Source organism: Ranitomeya imitator, chromosome 5 (assembly GCF_032444005.1).
Source record: "Ranitomeya imitator isolate aRanImi1 chromosome 5, aRanImi1.pri, whole genome shotgun sequence".
Classification (NCBI taxonomy): Eukaryota; Metazoa; Chordata; class Amphibia; order Anura; family Dendrobatidae; genus Ranitomeya; species Ranitomeya imitator.
In genome coordinates, this window is record NC_091286.1 from 190,341,758 (window position 1) to 190,368,462 (window position 26,705).

The 26,705-nt window shown below is 42.8% G+C and overlaps 1 protein-coding gene across 2 annotated transcripts in view; it reads left to right on the top strand.

Annotated features, from left to right (window-relative positions):
* LYST (lysosomal trafficking regulator) overlaps positions 1–26,705 on the top strand; it is a 604,516-nt gene that overhangs the window by 175,288 nt on the left and 402,523 nt on the right. For both annotated transcript variants that reach the window (XM_069769439.1, XM_069769441.1), the window contains exon 9: positions 10,240–10,306. In XM_069769439.1, the coding sequence (XP_069625540.1) occupies positions 10,240–10,306 (67 nt within the window). The remainder of the gene's footprint in view (positions 1–10,239; positions 10,307–26,705) is intronic.

Consider the following 26,705-nt stretch of genomic DNA (forward strand, 5'->3'; position numbering starts at 1 on the left):
AACACCTTCCCGACATTAGACGTATCCATAAATCATGGTCATCTGGTACTTACCAACCTTTGACATGTGGATACGTCATGGCGATGTCCCGCGCACAGTGGCTGTGTGTGCGCTATTGCCACCAGGTGTCAGATGATTCTGACACCCGGCACCCAGTGCAGGAGCGGTGCCCACACTGCTCCCGTAACTTTAATCCCCTAAATACTGCTACCGATATCAATCGCAGTATTTAGCAGGCAAGCAGAGGGAGGGAGACTCCTCTGCTGTCTGATCATGACGACATCTAGAGCATGGTGTAGCAAGTTTGAATCAGTGTAGCGTTGACTATTTGTAAAGCGTAGTAAAGCTTTGCTATGCTTCACGAGCCATCAATCTGCAAAAAGTGAATGTCCCATAGTGGGACAAAATGAAAAAAATATATATTTAAAAAAAAAAAATAATAATTAAAAAAAAAAAAATAAAATACAAATATATTGTATCCATAAATAAATATTTTTATGAAAGTAAAATAAAGAAAAAGGTACACATATTTGTTATAGCTGCATTCGGAATGACCCAACCAATAGAACTGTCCCACTAACGATTTAGTGAACACCGCAAAAAAAATAAAAACTAAACGAGGCAAAAAACAATTCTTTATCATCATACCGCCGAACAAAAAATGGAATTAAACGCAATAAAAAAGATGAATGTAAATAGAAGTAGTAATGCTGAAAACTTCATCTTGTCCTACAAAAAACAAGCCATCATACAGCTCCAACAGCGGAAAAAATAAAAAAGGTTATAGCTCTCAGAATAAAACTATGCAAAAATAATTTTTTTTTTATATAGAATAGTTTTTACTGTGTAAAAGCATCAAAACATAAAAAAAGATATAAATGTGGTATCGCTATAATCGTACTGACCCGAAGAACAAAGCTGCCTTTTCAATTTTAGTACATGCGGAGCGACATAAAAAAAAAAAAAAACAGACACAATTCCTGTGTTAGGGTTGGCAGAACGCACTAAATAAAATATAATAATAAGGTGTGTTTGCCACCGGGGGTCCACCGTGCAGGGATGGTATACTGCAGCTAGGAGGACAATATCAAAACAAGCAGCGAGCGTACATGACTTGCACTGAGTTAAACGTCACTCAGTGGAGAAGCACGTGGCTGTGCAAATCGCACTCAGCGACGGAAAGATTCTCTGCAGCAGAGCTGCGTTATACGCGCAGAGTGATATGGCGCTAATCACGTACCCTGTTAGCGTCGCAGACGTACGCAAGTCCCACTGTGGCAGGGGAAGGAGTAGTAGACTACAAGCACTCACAGAACTCCTCTCCAGAGAGGTGGGAATTCCAAAAGCAGTAGCGCCTGCCCTGAATGCACACACAATCTCCCCTCCGGAGATGCCGGAATTCTATAGGCACATAGCCTGCCCTGAGCACATACAGCTGAGTCCACACTGCCATTAAGTTCCTCACACACACACAGAACATAAGTGATCTTAGCACCGACGGTCGTGCCAAAGATCCTTTTATAGTTTCTGTCAATCTGACAGGACCTTGCTCACTTGCTCACTCACAGAGCGGACCAGGCCCTGAGCATGTGATGGGCGACCACCAACGAGAAGTCAACCCACGAGCATTCTCAGTAGAGTGAAACCTGGACTTAGATTCAGGAGTGACTGTTCGCTGCTGAGTATTGCTAGTTACTATATCTGAACCTGGAGAGGCAGCAGTAACCAAGCATATAGCCCGGATCTGAGCAAGATGCTGAGACTGACGTCTTTGCTCAGCAGCATTTACTGCGGTCAAGACTGAATGGTGGACCGCAGGAGAAGACAAGGCTTGGGATCCATCCTGTGCAGAGGAAAAATCCCTGTGCCTAACATCCTCAATTGCTGTTTTTGTTCATTTTGCGTTCCAAAAATCAGACTAGAAAGCTATCAGAACAGGTAATGTATCCGAAAATGGTACCAATAAAAATATCAACTCGTCCCGCTAAAACAAGTCCTCACATAACTGTCGGATGAAATATAGAAAAATTATTGGTCTCAAAATATAGCAATGCAAAAAATAGCTTTGGAAAAAAAGCTTCTTTTAATATGTGTTAGCAGCCAAGCAGAAAAACCCGATGTAAATCTGGTATCGCTGTAATCACACCGACTGGAAGAATAAAGTCGTCTAATCACCTATACCACACAAGGAACGGCGTAAAAGATAAATTAAACCAATTCCTTTACCTGTTGTTGATTTATTCACTCTGCCTCCCAAAGATGGCAGTAAGGCTCAGCGAATGGTTGTCCTGCACTCTACGCTGAACACTTGCACTAGGGTTTCCATCTCTGAAATACATGATTCAGACGGAACCCCTGGCGAAAGATTTCCTAAAATGAGGCAGATGGAGGCACTGTGGATGCCAATTGGCCTGTGATCTGGCAGTGTCCGTCTTTTTAGGCTTGCATAAAAATGCAGTCCACCACAGTTTTGTGCAAATTTTTTTTTTTTGTTCAAATATATTTTTATTAAGAATAACAAGACAATTGACATATTACATTCTCATTTTCAATACAAAGTCCCCCCCCCCCTTCAAACAACCCCCCTTCAATCCCAAAACCCACCACCCAACAAAGCAGCTCACCTTGCTAATCACTTCCATCATTAAAACAATGGAATATCTAATCCCTCAGCCGATAATATAAGCCACATTTTACATTACTATCCCATAGCAATCCACGGAGACCACAATTTATTGAATGTTTCAATTTTCCCTCTCTTCTTATAAATCCCCTTTTCCAGTGACAGGCCTTGCTTCACATACTGGAGGAACTCTCCTCTTGATGGCGGCTCTTCCCTAATCCAGTTTCGGGCTATTACCTTTCTAACCATGTATAACAATCTGGCAATAGCTATCCTTAGGTTTTTATCCACTCCAATCTCATCCACACATCCCAACAAGCACACAATTGGATCCCTTGGCACCTTACATCCATACGCACCTTCCATACGACTCAAAACTACCACCCAGAAGGCAGCCAACCTCGGACATGTCCACATCATATGAAAAATATCAGCATCCGTAGATTTACACCTCGGGCATTCAGAGTCATTACGCAAACTTGCCTTGTATAGCACCATCGGAGACTTATAAACTCTGTGTATCACATAGAGCTGTGACAGTCTATACGGTTCGCTCAGTGACAGTCTTGGGACTCATTCTAGCACCGATTCCCAAGTCTCGTTTTCCATTGGACCCATATCCTTCTCCCACTTAGCTCTCGCCATTATTGGAAATCCCAATAGGAAAGTATGCAACAAATCTTTATACAAAGTGGATATGACCCCTCCAGTAGTCCCGTCATTACACACATACTCCAATACTATATCTCTTTGAATTCTAATACCTCCATCCCTACTCTGAGCTCCAAAGGCATGCTTCATCCGCAAATACTGATACTCCCCTGCAGTCCCAAGATTAAATTCCGCCTGCAATTGGGAAAATGATTTCAATTCAACTTGCTCAATTGTTTGATACACGTACTGAATCGCTTTGCCCTGCCATTCTGTCAGTACCCCAAATGCCTCAAACTCCTGCAGATTATTGTTATGCCATAGCGGAGAGAATCAGCAAAAACCAAGGCGCACCACACAGATGCACATATGGTATACCAACAATATGAAAATATGATACGGGGTGCAAGTGAGTGATAAACAACTATGTAATGCAAACAAAGAAACAGGTATCACTCCAATGATGCACACCATCATGTGCATCATTGGAGTGATACCTGTTTCTTTGTTTGCGTTACATAGCGGAGAGAATCTAGTCAAGTCCGTGATCCCACGTATATGCCTCAATCTACCCCACAGCTTGCGTATCAACACAGTCGGATGTAACTTCCCTAGAGTCCCCAGGGATCCATCCTCCAAACATTGTACTACTGGCCTTCTTCTTGTCACCACTTCCATCAACCGCTGTACCGCTCCAGATGACCCCTCGTGCGCCCAGCCCTTTAAATGTTAACTCTGGGAGTGGTACCCAAACTGGCGCATTATGAAGAATATACAGTATTTTCGGCATCAGAATCATTTTGATGAGATTCACCCTACCTACCACAGATAGATGCAGCTTAAGCCAAGCATCCGCTTTTGCCTTAAGAACACCTAAGATTGGAGTCAGATTCTTATGTAAATAATCAGTAACAGGCATAGATACCCATATTCCAAGGTACTTAAATTTGCTCGTCACCTCCAGTTGCCCATCCTCCAGTGGTTCCCCACCCGCGTCGTCCACCTTAAACAAGATAGACTTACTCCAGTTAGTTTTGTGCAATTATGATAAAAAGGATATCGCTGAATGGAGGTAACTCTGCTGCCTCATTATTGTCAATTGATCCTTTGGAGGTTTCATCTGAATCATGACACTGGGAGATTTAGGCAGAAACCACAAAGTAAGTGCTCAGTGTAGAACACAGGATAAATGTGATCCCAAATGTTATGTAAAATGTTCCCAATAAAAGCTTCAACTCAATCCACAAAAAGTCCCCAATCAGGTCTGTCATCTGTCAATGGAAATATAGGGGGCTTCCACGTTACTGGTAGCACAAGCAAGATGGAAAAGAGAAATGGCTCCTGGCCACCCAAAAGAAATTCAGCAAATTTTCTGCTACCAAATCCTAATGACCCCTCCCTTTTGAGCCCCACAGTGTGCTTAAACCACATTTATCATCCACATGCTTGGCATTTCTGTAGTGAGGAGACCTTGCCTAATTTACGGTTGCATGTATGCAGAAGCTTGAGCTGAACAAAACGTACTGGTCACCACAACGTGCTGGTCCCTACAATGGCAGTTTGCAATTTTGACTTGGCAACATCCACTGCTGCTTGTTTCCGGAAAACACCCATGGAGTCAAAGTCGTCACTACATCTGTAGATCAATTCCCAAAGGTATATAATTTCCAAAATGGAATCAGTAGAGGGGGGATTCTGCTCTTCTAGCACTTAGGGGCTCTGAATATGGAACCCGCAAATTATTGTAGGAAAATCTGCTCGAGTAGGCAAATGGCGCTCCATCTCTCACGAGTCTCGCCATGTGGCTAAGCAGTGCTGTACAGCCATATTTAGGGTATTTTTACATTCATCAGAAATTGTGGGACAAATTTTGTTGTCATTTTTTTCATTACCCAGTGTGAAAATGTAATATTTGGGGCTAAAACCAAATTTTGGTAAAAATAGTTTTTTACTTCATAGCCGAATGGTATAAAATCCTGTAACCCACCTGTGGTGTCAATATGATCACTGCACCCGTAGTTGAATTCATTGAGAGGTTTAGTTTGTAAAATGACTTTTCTTATGGGGAGTTCTGCTGTTCAGGCACCTCAGGGGCTGTCTATAAAACATGGCACCCTCTAACCAGTCCAGCAAAACTTGAGCTCCACTATATCACTTTTTCCCTTCCAGGCTGTGCACTATGTTTCAAAAGTAGTTTTCTACCACATATGGGGTATTTGCGTACTCAGGAGAAAATGCACAACAAATTTTGGGTTCCATTTTCTCCTGTTGCCCTTGTGAAAATAAAAAAATTTGGGGCAAAAAATTTGATTTTTTTTATTTTCACTGCTCTACGTTATAAACTTCTGTGAAGCACCTTTGGGTTCAAGGTGCTCACCACACATCTAGATAAATTCCTTGAGGATTCTAATTTCCAAAATGGGGTCACTTGTCGGAGGTCATGGTCTAGGCACATCAGGTGCTCTCCAATCTCGACATGACACTTGCAGACTGTTCCATCAAAATCTACTTTCCAAAACGTCACCACTTCTTTTCTGAGCCCATACCGTGCACCCAACAGAAATTGCTACAACAAATTTTGGAGTGCATTTTCTCCTGTTTAATTTGTGAAAATAAAAATTTGGGACTAAAAGAAAATTTTTGTGGGAAAAATTTGATGATTTTTTTTCAAGGCACTTTGTTATAAACTTCTGAGAAGCACCTGGGGGCTTCAAGGTGCTCACCAAACATCTAGATACCGTAAGTTCCCTGAGGGGTCTAGTTTCCGAAATTGTGTCAGTTTTAAGAAGTTTCCACTCTTTCAGTACATTAGGGTCTCTCCAAACGCGACATTGCGTCTAGTGATTATTCCCACAAATTTTGTAATGACATAGTCAAATGGCACACCTTCCCTTCCGAGCCCAGGCATGCATCTAAACAGTGGTTTTCCTTCACATATTAGGTATCGGAATGCTCAGGAGAAATCGCAAATTTTGGTTGTCATTTTTTCCTGTTACTCTTGTCAAAATAGCATTTTTGTGATAAAAAATTACAGTTTCATTTTTTTCTTTCAGATTGTAAAAATTTCTGTAAAGCACCCGATGGGTTAATAAACTTTTTTAATGTGGTGTTGAGCATCTTGAGAGGTTCAGTTTTTAGAATGATGTCACTTTTGGGTATTTTCTGTCATATAGACCCCTAAAAGTCATTTCAAATGTAATGTGGTCTCTAAAAAACAAATGTTTTTGAAAATTGTTAAAAAATAAGAATTCGCTGGTCAACTTTTAACCCTTATAACTTCCTATCAACAAAAAATGTTGTTTTAAAAAATTGATGTAAAGTAGACATGTGAGAAATATTATTTAGTAACTATTTTGTGTGATATAACCATAACCATCTTATTTAAGGGCATAAAAATTAAAAGTTTGAAAACTTGCCAAATTTCAGTTTTTTCCACAAATAAATGCAAGTCATATTAAAGGGAACCTGTCACCCCGTTTTTTGAGATTGAGATATAAATACTGTTAAATAGGGCCTGCGCTGTGTGTTACTATAGTGTATGTAGTGTACCCCGATTCCCCACCTATGCTGAGAAATAACTTACCAAAGTCGCCGTTTTCGCCTGTCAATCAGGCTGGTCAGGTCGGGAGGGCGTGTTCACAGCGCTGGTTCTTCCTCAGCTTTACGTTGGTGGCGTAGTGGTGTCCGCATGTTGAGGTGACTAATCCACTGTGGGCACGTGAACAAGCAGCGCGCGATCTGCGCTGTCATCCCTTTCGTCAATGGGGGCGGCCATCTTCCTGGGGCTGCGCGTGTGCAGATCGAGTGCTCTGCTGCACGGGGCTTCAGGAAAATGGCCGCGGGATGCCGCGCGTGCGCATTAGAGATCGCGGCGGCCATTTTCCCAAAGCCGAGTTTGCATCTCGGCTTGCATCTCGGCTTTGGGAAAATGGCCGCCGCGATCTCTAATGCGCACGCGCGGCATCCCGCGGCCATTTTCCTGAAGCCCCGTGCAGCAGAGCACTCGATCTGCGCACGCGCGGCCCCAGGAAGATGGCCGCCCCCACCGACGAAAGGAATGACAGCGCAGATCGCGCGCTGCTTGTTCACGTGCCCACAGTGGATTAGTCACTTCAACAGGCGCACACCACTACGCCACCAACGTAAAGCTGAGGAAGAACCAGCGCTGTGAACACGCCCTCCCGACCTGACCAGCCTGATTGACAGGTGAAAACGGCGACTTTGGTAAGTTATTTCTCAGCATTGGTGGGGAATCGGGGTACACTACATACACTATAGTAACACACAGCGCAGGCCCTATTTAACAGTATTTATATCTCAATCTCAAAAAACGGGGTGACAGGTTCCCTTTAAAGAAATGTTAACGCTATCATGAAGTACAATATGTCATGGAAACCAGAGTTATCACCTCATAAAGTGACACTGATCAGAATTGTAAAATTTGGCCTGGTCATGAAGGAAATTATTTTTCACATTCTTAAATATTTATTCTTAAGTAAACATTTATAGAGCTTTTATTACCTGATCAAAAGTGGCCAATTTTATCTTTTAGATTTATTCCAGTTTATTTTCCTAAGTATTGCTTTTTTTTTTTGTAAATCCACCATATGACTCCATGGTGAATTTACAAAAAAGCAAATATTTTGTTACTTAACCACGTTAGAACCATTTTTTAGCGACCACATTACATTTGAAGTGACTTTGAGGCATCTATATAACAGAAAATACCCAATTAGGGACACTATTCTAAAAATTGCACCCCTCCAGGTACTCAAAGCCACATTCAAGAAGTTGAACCCTTCTGGTGCATAACAGGAATTTTTGAAATGTAGAAGGAAAAAATGAACACTTAATAATTTTTTTTCACAAAAAATTCATTTTAGACCCAATTTTTTTTATTTTCACAAGGGTAACTGGAAAAACAGAGAAATGTCACACAAAATAGTTAATAAATAACATTTCCCACATGTCTACTTTACATCAGCACAATTTTTTAAATAAAAATTTTTTCTGTTAGGGAGTGTGAGATAGCCCTCCCTGAGTGTGGCAACAGGATTAAAGCATACTCGTCTGCCCATAACCCCCTTTATCTGTAGTTACCTTACAGGAGCTCCTGCTCCACACACTGACTCCTGTCAGTCCTTTCTCCTGAGGAAAGCTGCCTTACTGGGATCATCGTCCTTGTGACCAGGGCACGCCTGACAGTCTAGACCCACAGAAGGGACGGTAGCTTCCCCAATGCAGTGCCGTCACACACTCTGCACATACGGCCTCTCCAACACACGCCATCCAAGACCTTACCCTCTGACCATTCAGGTCCATACACTCTGATCATGTGACCAGACCTCAGTCACATTATAATAACATACCAGAACCGATATAGTAAAAAGACCATGTTCAAATGGAATACTCCTATACCATAATAAAAGACATATGGAAAAAACTAGAGCTTTACATTCCCAATTGTATCTGGTAAGAATAAAAATATAATGAATGCCTAGAGGAGTGCTATAAGAAATATATAACTCTCTTTATTAATAATATAGTATAAACAAAGCAAACAAGTGCACAAAATAGCAAAAGATTAGCAAGAAATTACTGGACAGGTCTAATAACAGATAATGCATAACTGGCATGGCAGGCAATCCATAAAAAGAGGACACTCATAATAACCTCACATGTATATGTATAAAAATGAAAAGTGACCATGTATAAACCTGTAAAGATGGGCTGGAAACCGTACAATGCCTGTCAACAATAGATTAAGCCATATAGCTCAGAGGCCAAAGGTAAAGTGCAAACAGTGCATATATTACATAGACAAGCATGTCCTACCCATCGGATGCCGACAGCCACAGCTCAGATACCTGGGCCCAGCACAGCGGGAGATTCAGCAGTGTGACTGCTCTGCAGGAATCCTCAGCTAGTGTGAGGACCTGCAGAGCAGTCACAGACAGGCCATAGAGCGGTCACACCTATCAGAGCTCGCTCTGGTGACCCCAGTGTCGCTAGGCTCATAGCTCCGATCGTAGGTCACAGTGCGGTCACACTGTGGCTGTGCCCTGTGATTGGCGCGATCGACGATTACATCGATTGCACCAGTCAGCAGCTGCAGGCCATACCTGGCCTTTCCTAGGCACCGGCCCAGGAGCGGTGCTTTTACAGCACCGATCTTAGGCAGGGCACAGTGCGGTAACATCACAGCTGTGTCCCGCGATTGGCGCGATCGATGTGATCGTCAATGGCGCCAATCTGAGCCCTTGCCAGGCACCAGCCTAGAATTGAGTACATCGGTACTCGATCCTAGGCTGGAACATCACTGTTTCAGCCACTCTATTTGGTTGAAACAATGAGAGAGGCTGTGATTGGCTGTTCAGAGTTGAACAGCCAATCACAGCGATTGTGAGTGTGGATGGGCGGAGACACCCCCCATGATGCTGACACCATCTTCCTCCAGGTAAGATGCTGCCAGAATTTTAATGTGATCACCGTGACTTCAATCGCAGTGTCGCATTAAAGATATGTCATACTATGCCGTCCATGGTCAAACAGGCCCAGGTCACATGGACGGGATAGTACGTCAGATGTCAGAGAGGGGTTAATGTTGGTAACTCACCAAGATAGGTGAACAGAAGGTTGGAGTCAGCCTGGTGCCTGCAGCAGTTTGAAGTAACAGCGAGAGAGCAGGCGACACTTACAAACAAAGTTCTCTTAAGACCTGATACTGACGGGGCACACGGTAACACCACTGCAGGGCACTAAATATTGAGTGTGTGCAGGCAGGCGCCCACATGCTTTCTGTCTATTAACAAAAATTAAAGGGCCACCAGTTTCAAAACCCGGTCTGGCAAACCATTGTCATTTTGCTGATGGGTTGAAAAGTTGATGCAAACTATAAAAGTTTAGGCTAAGTTGGTAACCATGTGTACACTTCTACATTTGTTTGATGTTTCTTCTGTTTTTAGGGAGCAACAAAATTTTTGCTAAGAGGATTTCAATTTCTTTTCTCAAGCACTGATTTCTTAGTCCAAGGTTAGTAATGTGTTGTAATTTAATATTTTAAGGGTTTGTACCCAGTGTAGAAGTTATCCTCAGAGGAATGGATTCCTGGTTGCTGAAGAATAACTTCTAAATTTGGTACACTTTATATTACAGATGTAAATATCCATTACTGTAGCTTTGTAATGCTAGAATGTGAATTTACTGTGCCTTTAACAAGCTGTGACATGTAAAATAAAAGAAATACGTTTTCCTACAATTAACCCTTAAAGGAGTAAACATAGTTTTAATTCTATGCTGTGACATGTGAAAGTTTGGGCACCCCTGGTCAAAATTACTGTCGTGAACAGTTAAGCAAGTTGAATATTAAATGATTTCTGAAAAGCCTAAAGTTTAAGAGGACACTTTTCCTTTGTATTTTAGACAATAAAAAAATATTGTCATTTTTTACGTTTTAAAAATTATAAAAAGGAAAATGGGCCAATGCAAAAGTTTGGGCACCCTTGGAGATTTGTTTGCTCAGATAACTTTGACCAAGGTTTCAGACCTTAATTAGCCTGTTAGGTTGGTTTTGGCTTATTCTCTATCATCGTTAGAAGAGGCCATGTGATGCAAATTTCCCAGCTTTATAAAAAACAGCCTCTTCTAGCCTGGTGCCAAAAAACAGCTGAAAATAAAAATGGTGAAGGCCCACAAATCAGGAGAAAGCTATAAGAAGATAGCAAAGCATTTTCAAGGTACTCTTTACTGACTTTGAAATGTCATTAAGAAATGACAGTTAACTGTAACAGTTGAGGTCTGGAAGACCATGCAGAATTTCAGTGAGAGCTGCTTGTAGGATTGCTAGAGAGGCAAATCAGAACCTCCGCTTGACTGCAACAGTCCTTCAGAAAGGTTTTGCAGACTTTGGAGTTCTGGTACATACAGTGCCTCGCGAAAGTATTCGGCCCGCTTGAACTTTTCAACCTTTTTCCACATATCATGCTTCAAATATAAAGATACCAAATGTAAATTTTTGGCGAAGAATCAACAAGTGGAACACAATTGTGAAGTTGAACAAAATTTATTGGTTATTTTAAATTTTTTTGGAAATTCAAAAACTGAAAAGCGGGGCGTGCAATATTATTCGGCCCCTTTAACTTAATACTTTGTTGCGCCACCTTTGCTGTGATTACAGCTGCAAGTCGCTTGGGGTATGTCTCTATCAGTTTTGTACATCGAGAGACTGAAATTCTTGCCCATTCTTCCTTGGCAACAGCTCGAGCTCAGTGAGGTTTGATGGAGATCGTTTGTGAACAGCAGTTGTTTTCAGCTCTTTCCACAGATTCTCGATTGGATTGAGGTCTGGACTTTCTGGACATTCTAACACCTGGATATGTTTATTTGTGAACCTTTCCATTGTAGATTTTGCTTTATGTTTGGGATCATTGTCTTGTTGGAAGTCAAATCTCCTTCCCAGTCTCAGGTCTTTTGCAGACTCCAACAGGTTTTCTTCAAGAATGGTCCTGTATGTGGCTCCATCCATATTCCCATCATTTTTAACCATCTTCCCTGTCCATGCTGAAGAAAAGCATGCCCAAACCATGATGCTGCCACCACCATATTTGACAGTGGGGATGGTGTGTTCAGGGTGATGAGCTGTGTTGCCTTTACGCCAAACATATCGTTTGGCATTGTTGTCAAAAAGTTCGATTTTGGTTTCATCTGAGCAGAGCACCTTCTTCCACATGTTTGGCGTGTCCCCCAGGTGGCTTGTTGCAAACTTTAAACAACACTTTTTATGGTTATCTTTGAGAAATTGCTTTCTTCTTGCCACTCTTCCATATAGGCCAGTTTTGTGCAGTGTACGACTGATCGTTGTCCTATGGACATACTTTCCCACCTCAGCTGTAGATCTCTGCAGTTCATCCAGAGTGATCATGGGCCTTTTGGCTGCATCTCTGATCAGTCTTCTCCTTGTTTGAGATGAAAGTTTAGAGGGACGGCCGGGTCTTGGTAGATTTGCAGTGGTATGATACTCCTTCCATTTCAATATGATCGATTGCACAGTGCTCCTTGTGATGTTTAAAGGGAACCTGTCACCCCATTTTTTCAGTATGAGATAAAAATACTGTTAAATAGGGCCTGGATGGAGTCCTCTGCTGCCCGGGGCTTCAGGAAAATGGACGCGGGATGCCGCGTGTGCGCAAATAAAGATCGCGGCGGCCATTTTCCTGAAGCCGAGTTCGCATCTCAGCTTCAGGAAAATGGCCACCGCGATCTGCATCTGCGCACGCGCGGAATCCCGCGGCCATCCCGCGCTGCCTCAGGAAGATGGCCGCCCCCACCGATCATCAGGGAAATAGCGCCGATCGCACGTTTTTTCTTCACCTGCGCAGTGGATTCAGCAGTTGGGCATGTGCAAACCACTACGCCACTAACGGAAAGATATACAAGATCTGGGGGAAGAAACAGCGATGTCACCACGCCCATATGACCAGACCAGCCTGATTGACAGGCGAAAACGGCGACGTTGGTAAGGTATGTCGGCAGCATAGGTGGGGAATCAGGGTACACAAAATACACTATTGTAACGCACAGCTCAGGCCCCATTTAACAGTATTTTTATCTCATACTGAAAAAACGGGGTGACAGGTTCCCTTTAAAGTTTTGGAAATCATTTTGTATCCAAATCTGGCTTTAAACTTCTCCACAACAGTGAATACACATATATACAAAAGTAAATATATAGCATGCATTTGAGAAATATACTAAATCTACAACATAATGCACAACTCAAAAAATCATGATAAACGTAATTTTTATTAATCATAAAAGTATCACATAACATATATAAAAGGAAAAACAAAAACCAGGTGGAAAAAAGTGCGGGGTATCACAAAGACCAATTATAATGTATATTGTGGCTCCTAAAGTCAGATAGTAAGTAAGGGTATATCCCCAATAAACATTAAATCATGTGCACACAATAGATCCCATGTTGGCATCCACAGAATATATAAATACCTATGTCTGTAGAGAGGTCACCATGTATTAAAATTATGTATTATATCACAAAAGTTGTTATAGTGCCGCAAAGTGTTGCTCAGAATCTATCATTTTACTGAGTCAGTAATGCCAGGGTAATGTTCATTATATATAGTAAAATTAGAAATAAGACAAATAAAGACAGAGTGTCAAAGTTTCAAACCGTGTGCACAGATCAGTAAACACAGCAAAATGCAATTGTTTATAAGGCAACGCCATATAACGTCTTTTAGGGCGAGTTTCATGTGTCAAGTTGTGTGTGTTGAGTTGCATGTGGCGACATGCATGTAGCGACTTTTGTGAGATGAGTTTTGTGTGGCGACATTCGTGTAGCAACTTTTTGTGTGTCGAGTTGCATGTGACAGGTTAGTGTAGCAAGTTGTGTGCAGCAAGTTTAGCGCATGGCGAGTTTTGCGCGTGGTGAGTTTTATGTGTGGTGCGTTTTGATTATGTGCAAGTTTTATGTGAGGCAACTTTTGCATGTGGCAATTTTTCCACGTGTGCAAGTTTTGCATGTGGCGAGTTTTCCATGAGGTGAGTTTTGCAAGTGTGGCGAGTTTTGCGTGAGCCTAGTTTTGCACGTGGCGAATTTTGCGCGTGGCAAGTTTTGAGCGGCGACTTTTGTGTTTCGACTTTTATGTGGCAAGGTTTGTGTATTTGTGGTGAAATGTGTGCTGAGGGTGGTATATGTTCAAGCACGTGGTAGTGTGTGGCACCTTTTGTGTGTGTGTTCATATCACCGTGTGTGGTGAGTATATTTTGTGGCTGTAGCTGCGACGGTGCAGATGCCAATCCCGGACATACACACATACATACATACATACATACACACATACAGCTTTATATATTAGATTTTATGTTCCATAACTCTGGTTTAAGGGCATAAGAATTAAAAGTTTGAAAATTGCAAAATTTTTAAAATTTTAGTCACATTTGCATTTTATTTTTACAAATAAACGCAAGTCATATTGAAGAAATTTTACCACTGTCATGATGTGCAATATGTCAACGAAAAAAAAAAAGACTCAGATCAGTGGGATCCGTTGAAGTGTTCCAGAGTTATTACCACATCAAGTGACACTGGTCAGAACTGTAAAAATTGGCTTGGTCATGAAGGTCAAAATTAGCTCCTTCTCTAAGGGGTTAAGCACGGGGGTTGATCAATCATGCTTTGGGGTTGTGTTGCAGTCAATTTCTCAGGGAACATTTCACGGGTAGAGGGAAATTTAAAAAAAAAGAGATAGTTGATAATTATTATTCTTATATGAACCTTACAAACAGATACCAGTATTATTAAAAATGTTAGAATCATACGGAAAATACTCAGGTTTCAAGATGAACACAACAAAATGCAAGTTATTATGCTTGGGTGAAATAGATGCTCAGGTGTGTTTGGAATTAACAAAATGTAATACCATGATAGCCAAGACTGGCATAACATATCTGGATATAAATAAAGGAATGTCACCCACTAATCGTTACAATTTAGATTCCCCCTTCCTCATAAATCAGATAGTTAAAGGGAACCTGTCACCCCGTTTTTTGAGATTGAGCTATAAATACTGTTAAATAGGGCCTGCGCTGTGTGTTCCTATAGTGTATGTAGTGTACCCCGATTCCCTATGTATGCTGAGAAATAACTTACCAAAGTCGCCGTTTTCGCCTGTCAATCAGGCTGGTCAGGTCGGGAGGGCGTGGTGACATCGGTGGTTCTTCCTCAGCTTTACGTTGGTGGCGTAGTGGCGTAGTGGTGAAGACACAGCGCGCGATCTGCGCTGTCATCCCTTTCGTAGGTGGGGGCGGCCATCTTCCTGGGGCCGCGCGTGCGCAGATCGAGTGCTCTGCTGCACGGGGCTTCAGGAAAATGGCCGCGGGATGCCGCGCGTGCGCATTAGAGATCGCGGCGGCCATTTTCCCAAAGCCGAGTTTGCATCTCGGCTTTGGGAAAATGGCCACCGCGATCTCTAATGCGCACGCGCGGCATCCCGCGGCCATTTTCCTGAAGCCCCGTGCAGCAGAGCACTCGATCTGCGCACGCGCGGCCCCAGGAAGATGGCCGCCCCCACCGATGCAAGGGATTACAGCGCAGATCGCGCGCTGCTTGTTCACCACTACGCCACTACGCCACCAACGTAAAGCTGAGGAAGAACCACCGATGTCACCACGCCCTCCCGACCTGACCAGCCTGATTGACAGGCGAAAACGGCGACTTTGGTAAGTTATTTCTCAGCATAGGTGGGGAATCGGGGTACACTACATACACTATAGGAACACACAGCGCAGGCCCTATTTAACAGTATTTATAGCTCAATCTCAAAAAACGGGGTGACAGGTTCCCTTTAAAGATCCTAAGCAATGCCAGGAGTCACACCTGGATCTGATGGGTAGGATACATATGGTAAAAATGATGAGCGTCTCCAAATTGATGTACGAGATCCAGACACTTCCCATACTTCTAAAATATATAGATATTAACTTGTTAAAGCAATATCTCAGTTCATATGGCGAGGCAAAAGACCCCGTGTTGGCTTCAGAAAACTAATGGCCATGAAAAAAACCTGAGTAGGAATTAATTTACCTAACATCATAGGTTATAACATTGCTTGTCTCTCTAGACATATATTTGATTGTATCCATGGTCTCAATCGATTTTCAGCTTATAAATGGGAACAAGATGATGCCTACCCGTTTGAAAGCGCTCGTTCATGCAAGGCAGTCTAGACTACCTACCCATATCAAAAACTCATAATTATTTAGGCACACTATAGCCATGTGGAAGGTAGTCAGAAAAAATATAAATTGTCATTTAGAATTTCTAAACACCTACCTCTCTGGAATAATCCAGAATTCTTGCAGGGAATGGAAAATGAACTATTCAAATAGTGGAGGTTAAGGGCGATAAATAATACTATACAGCTATTACATCCCATAGAACCAAGGTGGATGAAAAATGGTGAATTGAGAAATTCTACCTAAATCCCAACCAAACAATCCAATTTGAACAAGTTGGATACACTCTTTCCTTTCTTTTCTGTAATACTACTCTAAAGACAATCAAAATCCTTCAATACAAGAACACATTTCTTTAGCTAGCAAGAATGGAAGCAGTTTCTAACAATAAACAGATTTATCATCGATATTGAGTAGGTACAATGTAATAAGTTTACATCTCAATATGTAGCTTGAACAAAAGCACTGACTCTACAAGACACTGAGACAGAAGGGAGGAAGTAAAACCTATACTTATTATATGACTCATAGCAACGAATTTTCGCTGCATTTATTAGTATTCTCTGAACCCAGTATGTGTCCCAAAGAGGCCAAATTGCATGGAAATGATCAATAGTAACATAGCCGTGATATATTCCATAGTTTGGATATCTTGTATTCGCGGACTGTAGTTCAGTGTGCGATGTGGGATGAATCAACTTCCACGTACAGGCTATCAAACATCTGGCAGCCGTTGTTATGTGTAATAAAAGATGTTTGACTTTATGACCTACTTGCAATGGTGATATATTGAGTAAATACAATTTTGAATAAAATTTTGGACCCAAGGGGATCTGATGGCCGGGGACTTTACTAATCAAGGACTTGACATATTCCAAGAAGCCTTGAATATTTGGGAATGACAAAAACAAATGAGGCATGTCACCTTCTTCATTCCTACATGTCCAACATCAACTAGGTATGGCTGGGTTGAGTTTATGTAGAAAGGAAGGATTATGATACCAAAACATGAGTAGTTTATACTGGTTTTCCTTGTAAGTGTAACAGGTAGAAGTTTTGACTGCATTTTTCCAGAGCTCCTGCTATATAGAAGGTAGAAGAGGTTAGCCGGTAAATGATGCCTGGTGTATAACGTGTTCAAAAGGTAATATGTTTCTAGAGTCTATGTCCCCTATATCTGCTTAGCAGAAAAGCTGCTTGTTAAACCATGGCTTTGTCTGACTATTATTCAGACTATCCGGCATCGCTAGATTAAATAGGAATGAAGTCAAGGGAGAATACTCTGATATTATTGGGAGTATTTTGGAGCACTGATCCCAAATTGTTTTGGTAAAGGTTATTGGGCCCAGCATGTGAGTCTAACTTTTTGGAAGGGGTCCCCCAAAGGTAGGAGTTAGAGTGTACTGGGGCAAACCAAAGTTTCTCAACTTCCATCCATCTAGAAAATGCTCTGAGATTAGACCATGCTGGGATATGCTGAAGATGATCCGCCCAATAGTACTTGATGATAATTTGATATTTACTCCTATGCCTTTTGTGTGCCCAAATAAATTGATAAAAAAAATGATTGAATACTACTTAGTTCGCTGTAAAGGACAAAAACTGGGAGGGTTTCAAACAGATGTAAAAGTTTGGAAGTATGGTCATTTTGACAGCTGAGATTTTTCCAAACAGAAATAATGGAAGCTTGTTCCATATATTAAGTAATTGCCTACGTTCCAGGAATAATTTAGGATAATTATGCTAGAATAATGTTTTATAGTTAGAGCACAACTGAACCCTAAACTAATTATAGTTTCCCTTTAACCCCTCTGTGACCTTAGACGTACTATCCCGTCGAGGTGCCCTGGGCTTATCTGACCCTGGACGGGATAGTACATCATAGCCGATCGGCCGCGCTCACGGGGGGAGCGCGGCCGATCGCGGCCGGGTGTCAGCTGCTTATCGCAGCTGACATCCGGCACTATGTGCCAGGAGCGGTCACGGACCGCCCCCGGCACATTAACCCCTGGCACACCGCGATCAAAGATGATCGCGATGTGCCGGCGGTGCAGGGAAGCACCGCGCAGGGAGGGGGCTCCCTGCGGGCTTCCCTGAGCCCCCCGCAGCAACGCGATGTGATCGCGTTGCTGCGAGGGTCTCCTCACCTCCCTCCCTGCTCGAGCCCCGGATCCAAGATGGCCGCGGATCCGGGTCCTGCAGGGAGGGAGGTGGCTTCACAGAGCCTGCTCAGAGCAGGCACTGTGAAGGCTGCAGCGCTGCATGTCAGATCAGTGATCTGACAGAGTGCTGTGCAAACTGTCAGATCACTGATCTGTGATGTCCCCCCCTGGGACAAAGTAAAAAAGTAAAAAAAAAATTTTCCAAATGTGTAAAAAAAATAAAAAAAAATATTCCAAAATAATGAAAAAAAAAAAAAATATTATTCCCATAAATACATTTCTTCATCTAAATAAAAAAAAAAAAACCAATAAAAGTACACATATTTAGTATCGCCGCGTCCGTAACGACCCGACCTATAAAACTGTCCCACTAGTTAACCCCTTCAGTAAACACCGTAAGAAAAAAAAAAAAAACGAGGCAAAAAACAACGCTTTATTATCATACCGCCGAACAAAAAGTGGAATAACACGCGATCAAAAGGACAGATATAAATAACCATGGTACCGCTGAAAGCGTCATATTGTCCCGCAAAAAAGAGCCGCCATACAGCATCATCAGCAAAAAAATAAAAAAGTTATAGTCCTGAGAATAAAGCGATGCAAAAATAATTATTTTTTCTGTAAAATAGTTTTTATCGTATAAAAGCACCAAACCATAAAAAAATGATATAAATGAAGTATCGCTGTAATCGTACTGACCCGAAGAATAAAACTGATTTATCAATTTTACCAAACGCGGAACGGTATAAACGCCTCCCCCAATAGAAATTCATGAATAGCTGGCTTTTGGTCATTCTTCCTCGCAAAAATCGGAATAAAAAGCGATAAAAAAATGTCACGTGCCCAAAAATGTTTTCAATAAAAACGTCAACTCGTCCCGCAAAACACAAGACCTCACATGACTCTGTGGACCAAAATATGGAAAAATTATAGCTCTCAAAATGTGGTATTGCAAAAAATATTTTTTGCAATAAAAAGGGTCTTTCAGTGTGTGACGGCTGCCAATCATAAAAATCCGCTAAAAAACTCGCTATAAAAGTAAATCAAACCCCCCTTCATCACCCCCTTAGTTAGGGAAAAATAAAAAAAAATGTATTTATTTCCATTTTCCCATTAGGGCTAGGGTTAGGGCTAGGGTTAGGGCTAGGGCTAGGGTTAGGGCTAGGGTTAGGGCTAGGGTTAGGGCTAGGGCTAGGGTTAGGGCTAGGGTTAGGGTTAGGGCTAGGGTTAGGGCTAGGGTTAGTGCTAGGGCTAGGGTTAGGGCTAGGGTTAGGGCTAGGGTTAGGGTTGGGGCTACAGTTAGGGTTGGGGCTAAAGTTAGGGTTAGGGTTTAGATTACATTTACAGTTGGGAATAGGGTTGGGATTAGGGTTAGGGGTGTGTCAGGGTTAGAGGTGTGGTTAGGGTTACCGTTGGAATTAGGGTTAGGGGTGTGTTTAGATTAGGGTTTCAGTTATAATTGGGGGGTTTCAATGTTTAGGCACATCAGTGGCTCTCCAAACGCAACATGGCGTCCCATCTCAATTCCTGTCAATTTTGCATTGAAAAGTCAAACGGCGCTCCTTCCCTTCCGAGCTCTCCCATGCGCCCAAACAGTGGTTTACTGCCACATATGGGGTATCAGCGTACTCGGGACAAATTGGACAACAACTTTTGAGGTCCAATTTCTTCTCTTACCCTTGGAAAAATAAAAAATTGGGGGCAAAAATATAATTTTTGTGAAAAAATAGGATTTTTTATTTTTACGGTTCTGCATTATAAACTTCTGTGAAGCACTTGGTGGGTCAAAGTGCTCACCACACCTCTAGATAAGTTCCTTAGGGGGTCTACTTTCCAAAATGGTGTCACTTGTGGGGGGTTTCAATGTTTAGGCACATCAGTGGCTCTCCAAACGCAACATGGCGTCCCATCTCAATTCCTGTCAATTTTGCATTGAAAAGTCAAATAGCGCTCCTTCCCTTCCGAGCTCTCCCATGCGCCCAAACAGTGGTTTACTGCCACATATGGGGTATCAGCGTACTCAGGACAAATTGGACAACAACTTTTTGGGTCCAATTTCTCCTGTTACCCTTGGTAAAATAAAACAAATTGGAGCTGAAGTAAATTTTTTGTGTAAAAAAGTTAAATGTTCATTTTTATTTAAACATTCCAAAAATTCCTATTAAACACCTGAAGGGTTAATAAACTTCTTGAATGTGGTTTTGAGCACCTTGAGGGGTGCAGTTTTTAGAATGGTGTCACACTTGGGCATTTTCTATCATATAGACCCCTCAAAATGACTTCAAATGAGACGTGGTCCCTAAAAAAAAATGGTGTTGTAAAAATGAAATTGCTGGTCAACTTTTAACCCTTATAACTCCCTAACAAAAAAAAAATTGGTTCCAAAATTATGCTGATGTAAAGGAGACATGTGGGAAATGTTACTTATTAAGTATTTTGTGTGACATATCTCTGTGATTTAATTGCATAAAAATTCAAAGTTTGAAAATTGCGAAATTTTCAAAATTTTCGCCAAATTTCCGTTTTTTTCACAAATAAACGCAGGTACTATCAAAGAAATTTTACCACTATCATGAAGTACAATATGTCACGAGAAAACAATGTCAGAATCACCAGGATCCGTTGAAGCGTTTCGGAGTTATAACCTCATAAAGGGACAGTGGTCAGAATTGTAAAAATTGGCCTGGTCATTAACGTGCAAACCACCCTTGGGGGTAAAGGGGTTAATGGCTTTAACTTAGAATCTGAGACATTTAGAGGAAGTGTTTCTGTTTTGTTATTGTGCACTTTTTAGCCTGATGACTGCCAAACCTTCCCAGAAGAGCATGCAGATTAGAGTACTTATGTATTATGTATATATATTATGTATATATATTATGTACTTGTGTTAGTTTCAGTACAGTCTGCAAATCGAGGCAATTTGAACTCCCTGTCCCACGTATGAGTTACTATTATTTATCATTATAGCGCCATTTATTCCATGGCACTTTACATGTGAGGAGGGGTATACATAATAAAAAAGAACAATAATCTTAATACAAGTCACAACTGGTACATAAGGAGAGAGGACCCTTCCCATGAGGGCTCACAATCTACAAGGAATGGGTGAGAATCCAGTAGGCGAGGGTGGAGCTGGTCGTGCTACGGTTTAGTCGATCAGTGGTTATTATACAACTCAGACAGCAGTAATTATACTGCCGGCTCAATGAAGCCAACCAAACAATCCATTAAAATATAACATTTATTATATAAAATTAAAAAGATCCAAATGACCACATAATAGTTTACACGAGCATACAACCCAAATCAGAGAGGAACACCCGAACACAACCCTAGACATAGAATTCTAGTCATACAGCATGCATAGAAAAATTAAACTAACTGTGCAAATAATTGTAGTATAAGTATTTAGAGGTATAGCAGCATTCAAAATCCTACAACACAGACTGGGAAGAACATTAAAGTGCCAAACAGCATCCATATAGAAACCCCGTCTGCGCTGTCAATATCCATCGCCAAAATATACCCAGAAATGCATGATATAAAGCACAGTATACGTATTACCTTCTCCCAGGCCACCAATTAAATGACAGAACGACTTGTGAGTGATCCGTCGGGTGATTCCCCCTTTGGCATCCCGACGCGCGTTTCGCCCTCTTCTGGGGGCGTCCGGGAACGATTGGTGGTCCCCCGGGTAATCGGTGGTTATTGCAGGTTGTAGGTCTTCAGGTTCCTTTTGAAGGTTTCCACGGTAGGCGAGAGTCTGATGTGTTGGGGTAGACAGTTCCAGAGTATGGGGGATGCACGGGAGAAATCTTGTATGCGATTGAGGGAAGAGGAGATAAGAGAGGAATATAGAAAGAGATCTTGTGAGGATCGGAGGTTGCGTGCAGGTAAGTACCGGGAGCCAAGGTCACAGCTGTATGATGAACACAGGTTGTGGATGGCTTTGTATGTCATGGTTAGGGTTTCAGTTCTGGAACTGGAGTCTTTGGGTATTAGGGAGCCAGTGCAGAGGCTGAGGCTGGGGAATAGCGGGGGGATAGGTGGATTAGTCAGGCAGCAGAGTTTAGAATAGAATGGAGGGGTGCGAGAGTGTTAGAAGGGAGGCCACAGAGCAGGAGGTTGCAGTAGTCAAATCAGGAGATGATGAGGGCATGGACTAGGGATTTTGCAGATTCCTGGTTTAGGAATGTACGGATCCGGAAAATGTTTTTGAGTAGAAGTAGTCAGGAAGTAGAAAGGGCTTGAATCTGTGGTTTGAAAGATATGAGTGTATTACTCCGAGGCAGCGAGCTTGTGGGACTAGGGAGAGTGAGCAGCCATTTACTGTAATGGATAGGTCTGTTTCGGGAGTAAGATGAGGGAAAGATAATGAATTCTGTTTTGTCCATATTAAGTTTTAGAAATCTAGTGGAGAAGAAGGATCAAATAGCAGACAGACATTGTGGGATTCTGGTTAGTAGGGTGGTGATATGTGGTCCAGAGATGTAGATCTGTGTGTCATGGGTATAGAGATACTGAAAGCCATTGGACTCTTATGAGCTCTCTGAGGCCAAAGGTATAGATGGAGAAGAGCAGAGGCCCAAGGACAGAACCTTGCGGGACTCCGACAGATAGGGGGCGAGGTGAGGAAGTGGTGTTCGAGTGGCAGAGGCTGAATGTCCGTTGTTTTACCGACATTGAGGTTTGTGAATACAGACTTTTTAGGGCTGTGATAAACGGCCCCGAAAGTCTAAATTGCTACAGAGTTTCAAACATAAATGACCATCCAATGCGGTCAAAGGCCTTTTCGGCATCTAAGCTGAGTAGCAGTGCTGATCCCCTACATCCTGTTTACAACCTAAATGAGGTCTGTTACCTTCCTTGTAGTGTCCCTCCTCCCCCCTTCCCGTCTACATGGTATAAAACCCACTTGGTCGTTACGGATATGATGAGGAATCCAAAAAGACAAACGTAATGCCAATATTTTAGTGAAGATTTTTAGATCCGTGTTAAAGCAATGGGCCTATAATTAGCACAATCTAATGTGTCCTTCCGTGTAATATGAGTGTAGCATAGTTGATGGAATTGCCGAACCTGTGAGAAATTTGTTAAACAGAGTGACTAAATGGGGGTTAGGAGTGTTTTAAACATTTTAAAATCTAAGTCAGCCCATCCGGTCCTGGAGATTTGCTGTTAGGAAGTAGTTTAAGTACATCATCTGATTCTTCTTTGGTGATTGCTTTATTGAGAGAAGCTATGGCCTCTATGGAAAGGTTAGGGAGATTACATTTCCGCCCCCATCACTCAACTGAGACAGCCCTGACCAAAATTGTTAAAGACCTACCTACAGAGAAAGCTAACGGACAATACTCTGCACTCCTCCTTCTAGATCTGTCCTCTGCTTTTGACACAGTTGACCACTGCCTCCTACTACAGATCCTCTCCTCCTTTGGCATCAAAGACCTGGCCCTATCTTGGATCTCCTCATACCTTTCCAACCGCACATTCAGCGTCTCCCACTCCCGCACTACCTCCTCATCCCACCCTCTCTCTGTTGGAGTCCCTCAAGGCTCTGTTCTAGGACCCCTACTCTTCTCAATCTATACACTTGGCCTGGGGCAACTCATAAAGTCCCATAAATTCCAGTATCATCTATACGCTGATGACACTCAGATCTACCTCTCTGGCCCAGTTGTCACCTCTCTGCTTTTCAGAATCCCAGAGTGTCTATCAGCCATATCCTCCTTCTCCTCTCGCTTCCTCAAACTCAATGTGGGCATATCTGAACTCATCATCTTTCCTCCATCTCATATCTTCCTTACCTGACCTATCTATTGCAATTAGCGACATCACGCTTTCCCCTGTACCGGAAGTCTGATGCCTCGGAGTAACCCTTGACTCTGCCCTGTCCTTCAAACCGCACATCTAAGCTCTTTCCACCTCCTGTCTTGTCCAGCTCAAAAATATCTCCAGAATCCGTCCTTTCCTCAACCATCAGTCTACTAAAATTCTTGTGCATGCCCTCATCATCTCCCGCATCGACTACTGCAACATTCTTTTCTGTGGCCTCCCCACTAACACCCTTGCACCTCCCCAGTCCATCCTTAACTCTGCTGCCCGACTAATCCATCTCTCTCCTTGCTACTCCTCCCCTTCCCCCCTCTGCAAATCTCTTCACTGGATCACCATTCCCTCAGCGTATCCAGTTCCAATTATAATACTGACCTACAAAGTCATCCATAACCTGTCTCCTCCATATATCTCTGAACTGATCTCCCGATATCTTCACTTATTTCTCCGGTCCTCCCAAGACCTCAGTCTCTCCTCCACACTTATTCGCTCCTCACCCAACCGCCTCCAAGACTTCTGCTGAATATCCCCCAACCTCTGGAATTTTTTGCCCCAAAACGTCCGACTATCAACCACATTTGGATCCCTCAGACGGAACCTGAAAACCCACCTCTTCCGGAAAGCTTACAGGCTGCACTGACCCCGCTGCCTCCTCACCACTACCGGAGCTACAGCCTCACCAACACCGGAGCTCCTGCAACCCTCGACCTTCTGTCTTACTTCCCCACCATCCTGTAGAATGTAAGCCCGCAAGGGCAGGGTCCTTTCCCCTCTATATCAGTCTGTAATTGTTAGTTTGCTTACTGTAAGTGATATCTGTAATTTGTATGTAACCCCTTCTCATGTAGAGCACCATGAAATCAATGGTGCTATGTAAATAAATAATAATAATAATTCCTGCAAGAAGGTTTGGATGATTATCCTCTTTTATGAGATAGGAAGAAGAGTATCCTGAAGAGCATAGATACTCATGGAAAATCCTAGCAATTTTATCAGGATCGTATGCGATTGTCCCTTTGTTATCTTTAATTGCATAGATAGAGGACTTCACCCTATCTTCCCTAAAGGTACCTTCACACTCAGCGACGCTGCAGCGATACCGACAACGATGCCGATCGCTGCAGCGTCGCTGTTTGGTCGCTGGAGAGCTGTCACACAGACAGCTCTCCAGCACCAACGATCCCGAGGTCCCCGGTAACCAGGGTAAACATCGGGTTACTAAGCGCAGGGCCGCGCTTAGTATCCCGATGTTTACCATGGTTACCAGCGTAAACGTTAAAAAAACAAACACTACATACTTACCTTCCGCTGTCTGTCCTCCGGCGCTCTGCTTTCCTCTGCACTGTCAGCGCCGGTCAGCCGGAAAGCAGAGCGGTGACGTCACTGCTGTGCTTTCCGGCTGGCCGGCGCTGACACAGGATGCAGGAGGAGTGCAGAGAAGCAGAGCGCCGGGGACAGACAGCTGAAGGTAAGTATGTAGTGTTTGTTTTTTTAACGTTTGCGCTGGTAACCAGGGTAAACATCGGGTTACTAAGCGCGGCCCTGCGCTTAGTAACCCGATGTTTACCCTGGTTACCAGTGAAGACATCGCTGGATCGGCGTCACACACGCCAATCCAGCGATGTCAGCGGGAGATCCAGCGACTAAATAAAGTTCTGGACTTTCCTCAGCGACCAACGATCTCCCAGCAGGGGCCTGATCGTTGGTCGCTGTCACACATAACGATTTCCTTAACGATATCGTTGCTACGTCACATAAAGCAACAATATCGTTAACGATATCGTTATGTGTGAAGGTACCTTAAGTTGCCTTGCTAGCAGAGAATGGATCTTGTTCCCTTTATCATAATATCTTTGTCTACAATAAAGTAATAATCTCCAATTTGTAAATAGTAATATCTTTTAACTTTGAGTGAATTGAAACTATATCTCTAAGATGGCCACACGCTGGACCTCATCTTCACTCGCCTCTGCTCCCTTACTAATCTCATTAACACACCCCTCCCCCTGTCTGACCACAAACTACTGACATTCTCTTCCCTCTCCTCTCCTAGTGTGCAACCCCCACTCCACAAACTCCGTTGCAGAAATCTCAAACATCTCAACTTACAATCACTCTCTGAGTCCCTTCTCCCTCTTAGGCTACTTTCACACTTCCGTCTTTTTGCATCCGTCGCCATTCATCGTTATGGCAAAAAAACGGATCCTGCAAATGTGCCCGCAGGATGCATTTCTTTGCCATACACTTTAATGGACGACGGATTGCGACGGATGGCCACACGTCGCATCCGTCATGCGACGGATCCGTCGTGTTTTGGCGGACGCGACGCCCAAAAAACGTTCAATGTAATATTTTTTTGTGTGATGTGTCCGCCATTTTCGACTGCGCATGCGTGGCCAGAACTCCGCCCCCTTCTCCCCGCTCATCACAATGGGCAACGGATGCGTTGTAAAACTGCATCTGCTGCCTACGTTGTGCTAAATTTAGCACAACGTACGTCAGTACGTCGGGCCGACGGTTTGCGACTGCCCCATACCGACGGAAGTGTGAAAGTAGCCTTACAGACATAGCCTCCCTTCATGACACAGATGCTGCTGCCGCTTTTTATAACACCACAATAACAGCAACACTCAATTCGGCCGCCCCGCTCATGCATAGCAAAACTCGTACGCTCAACA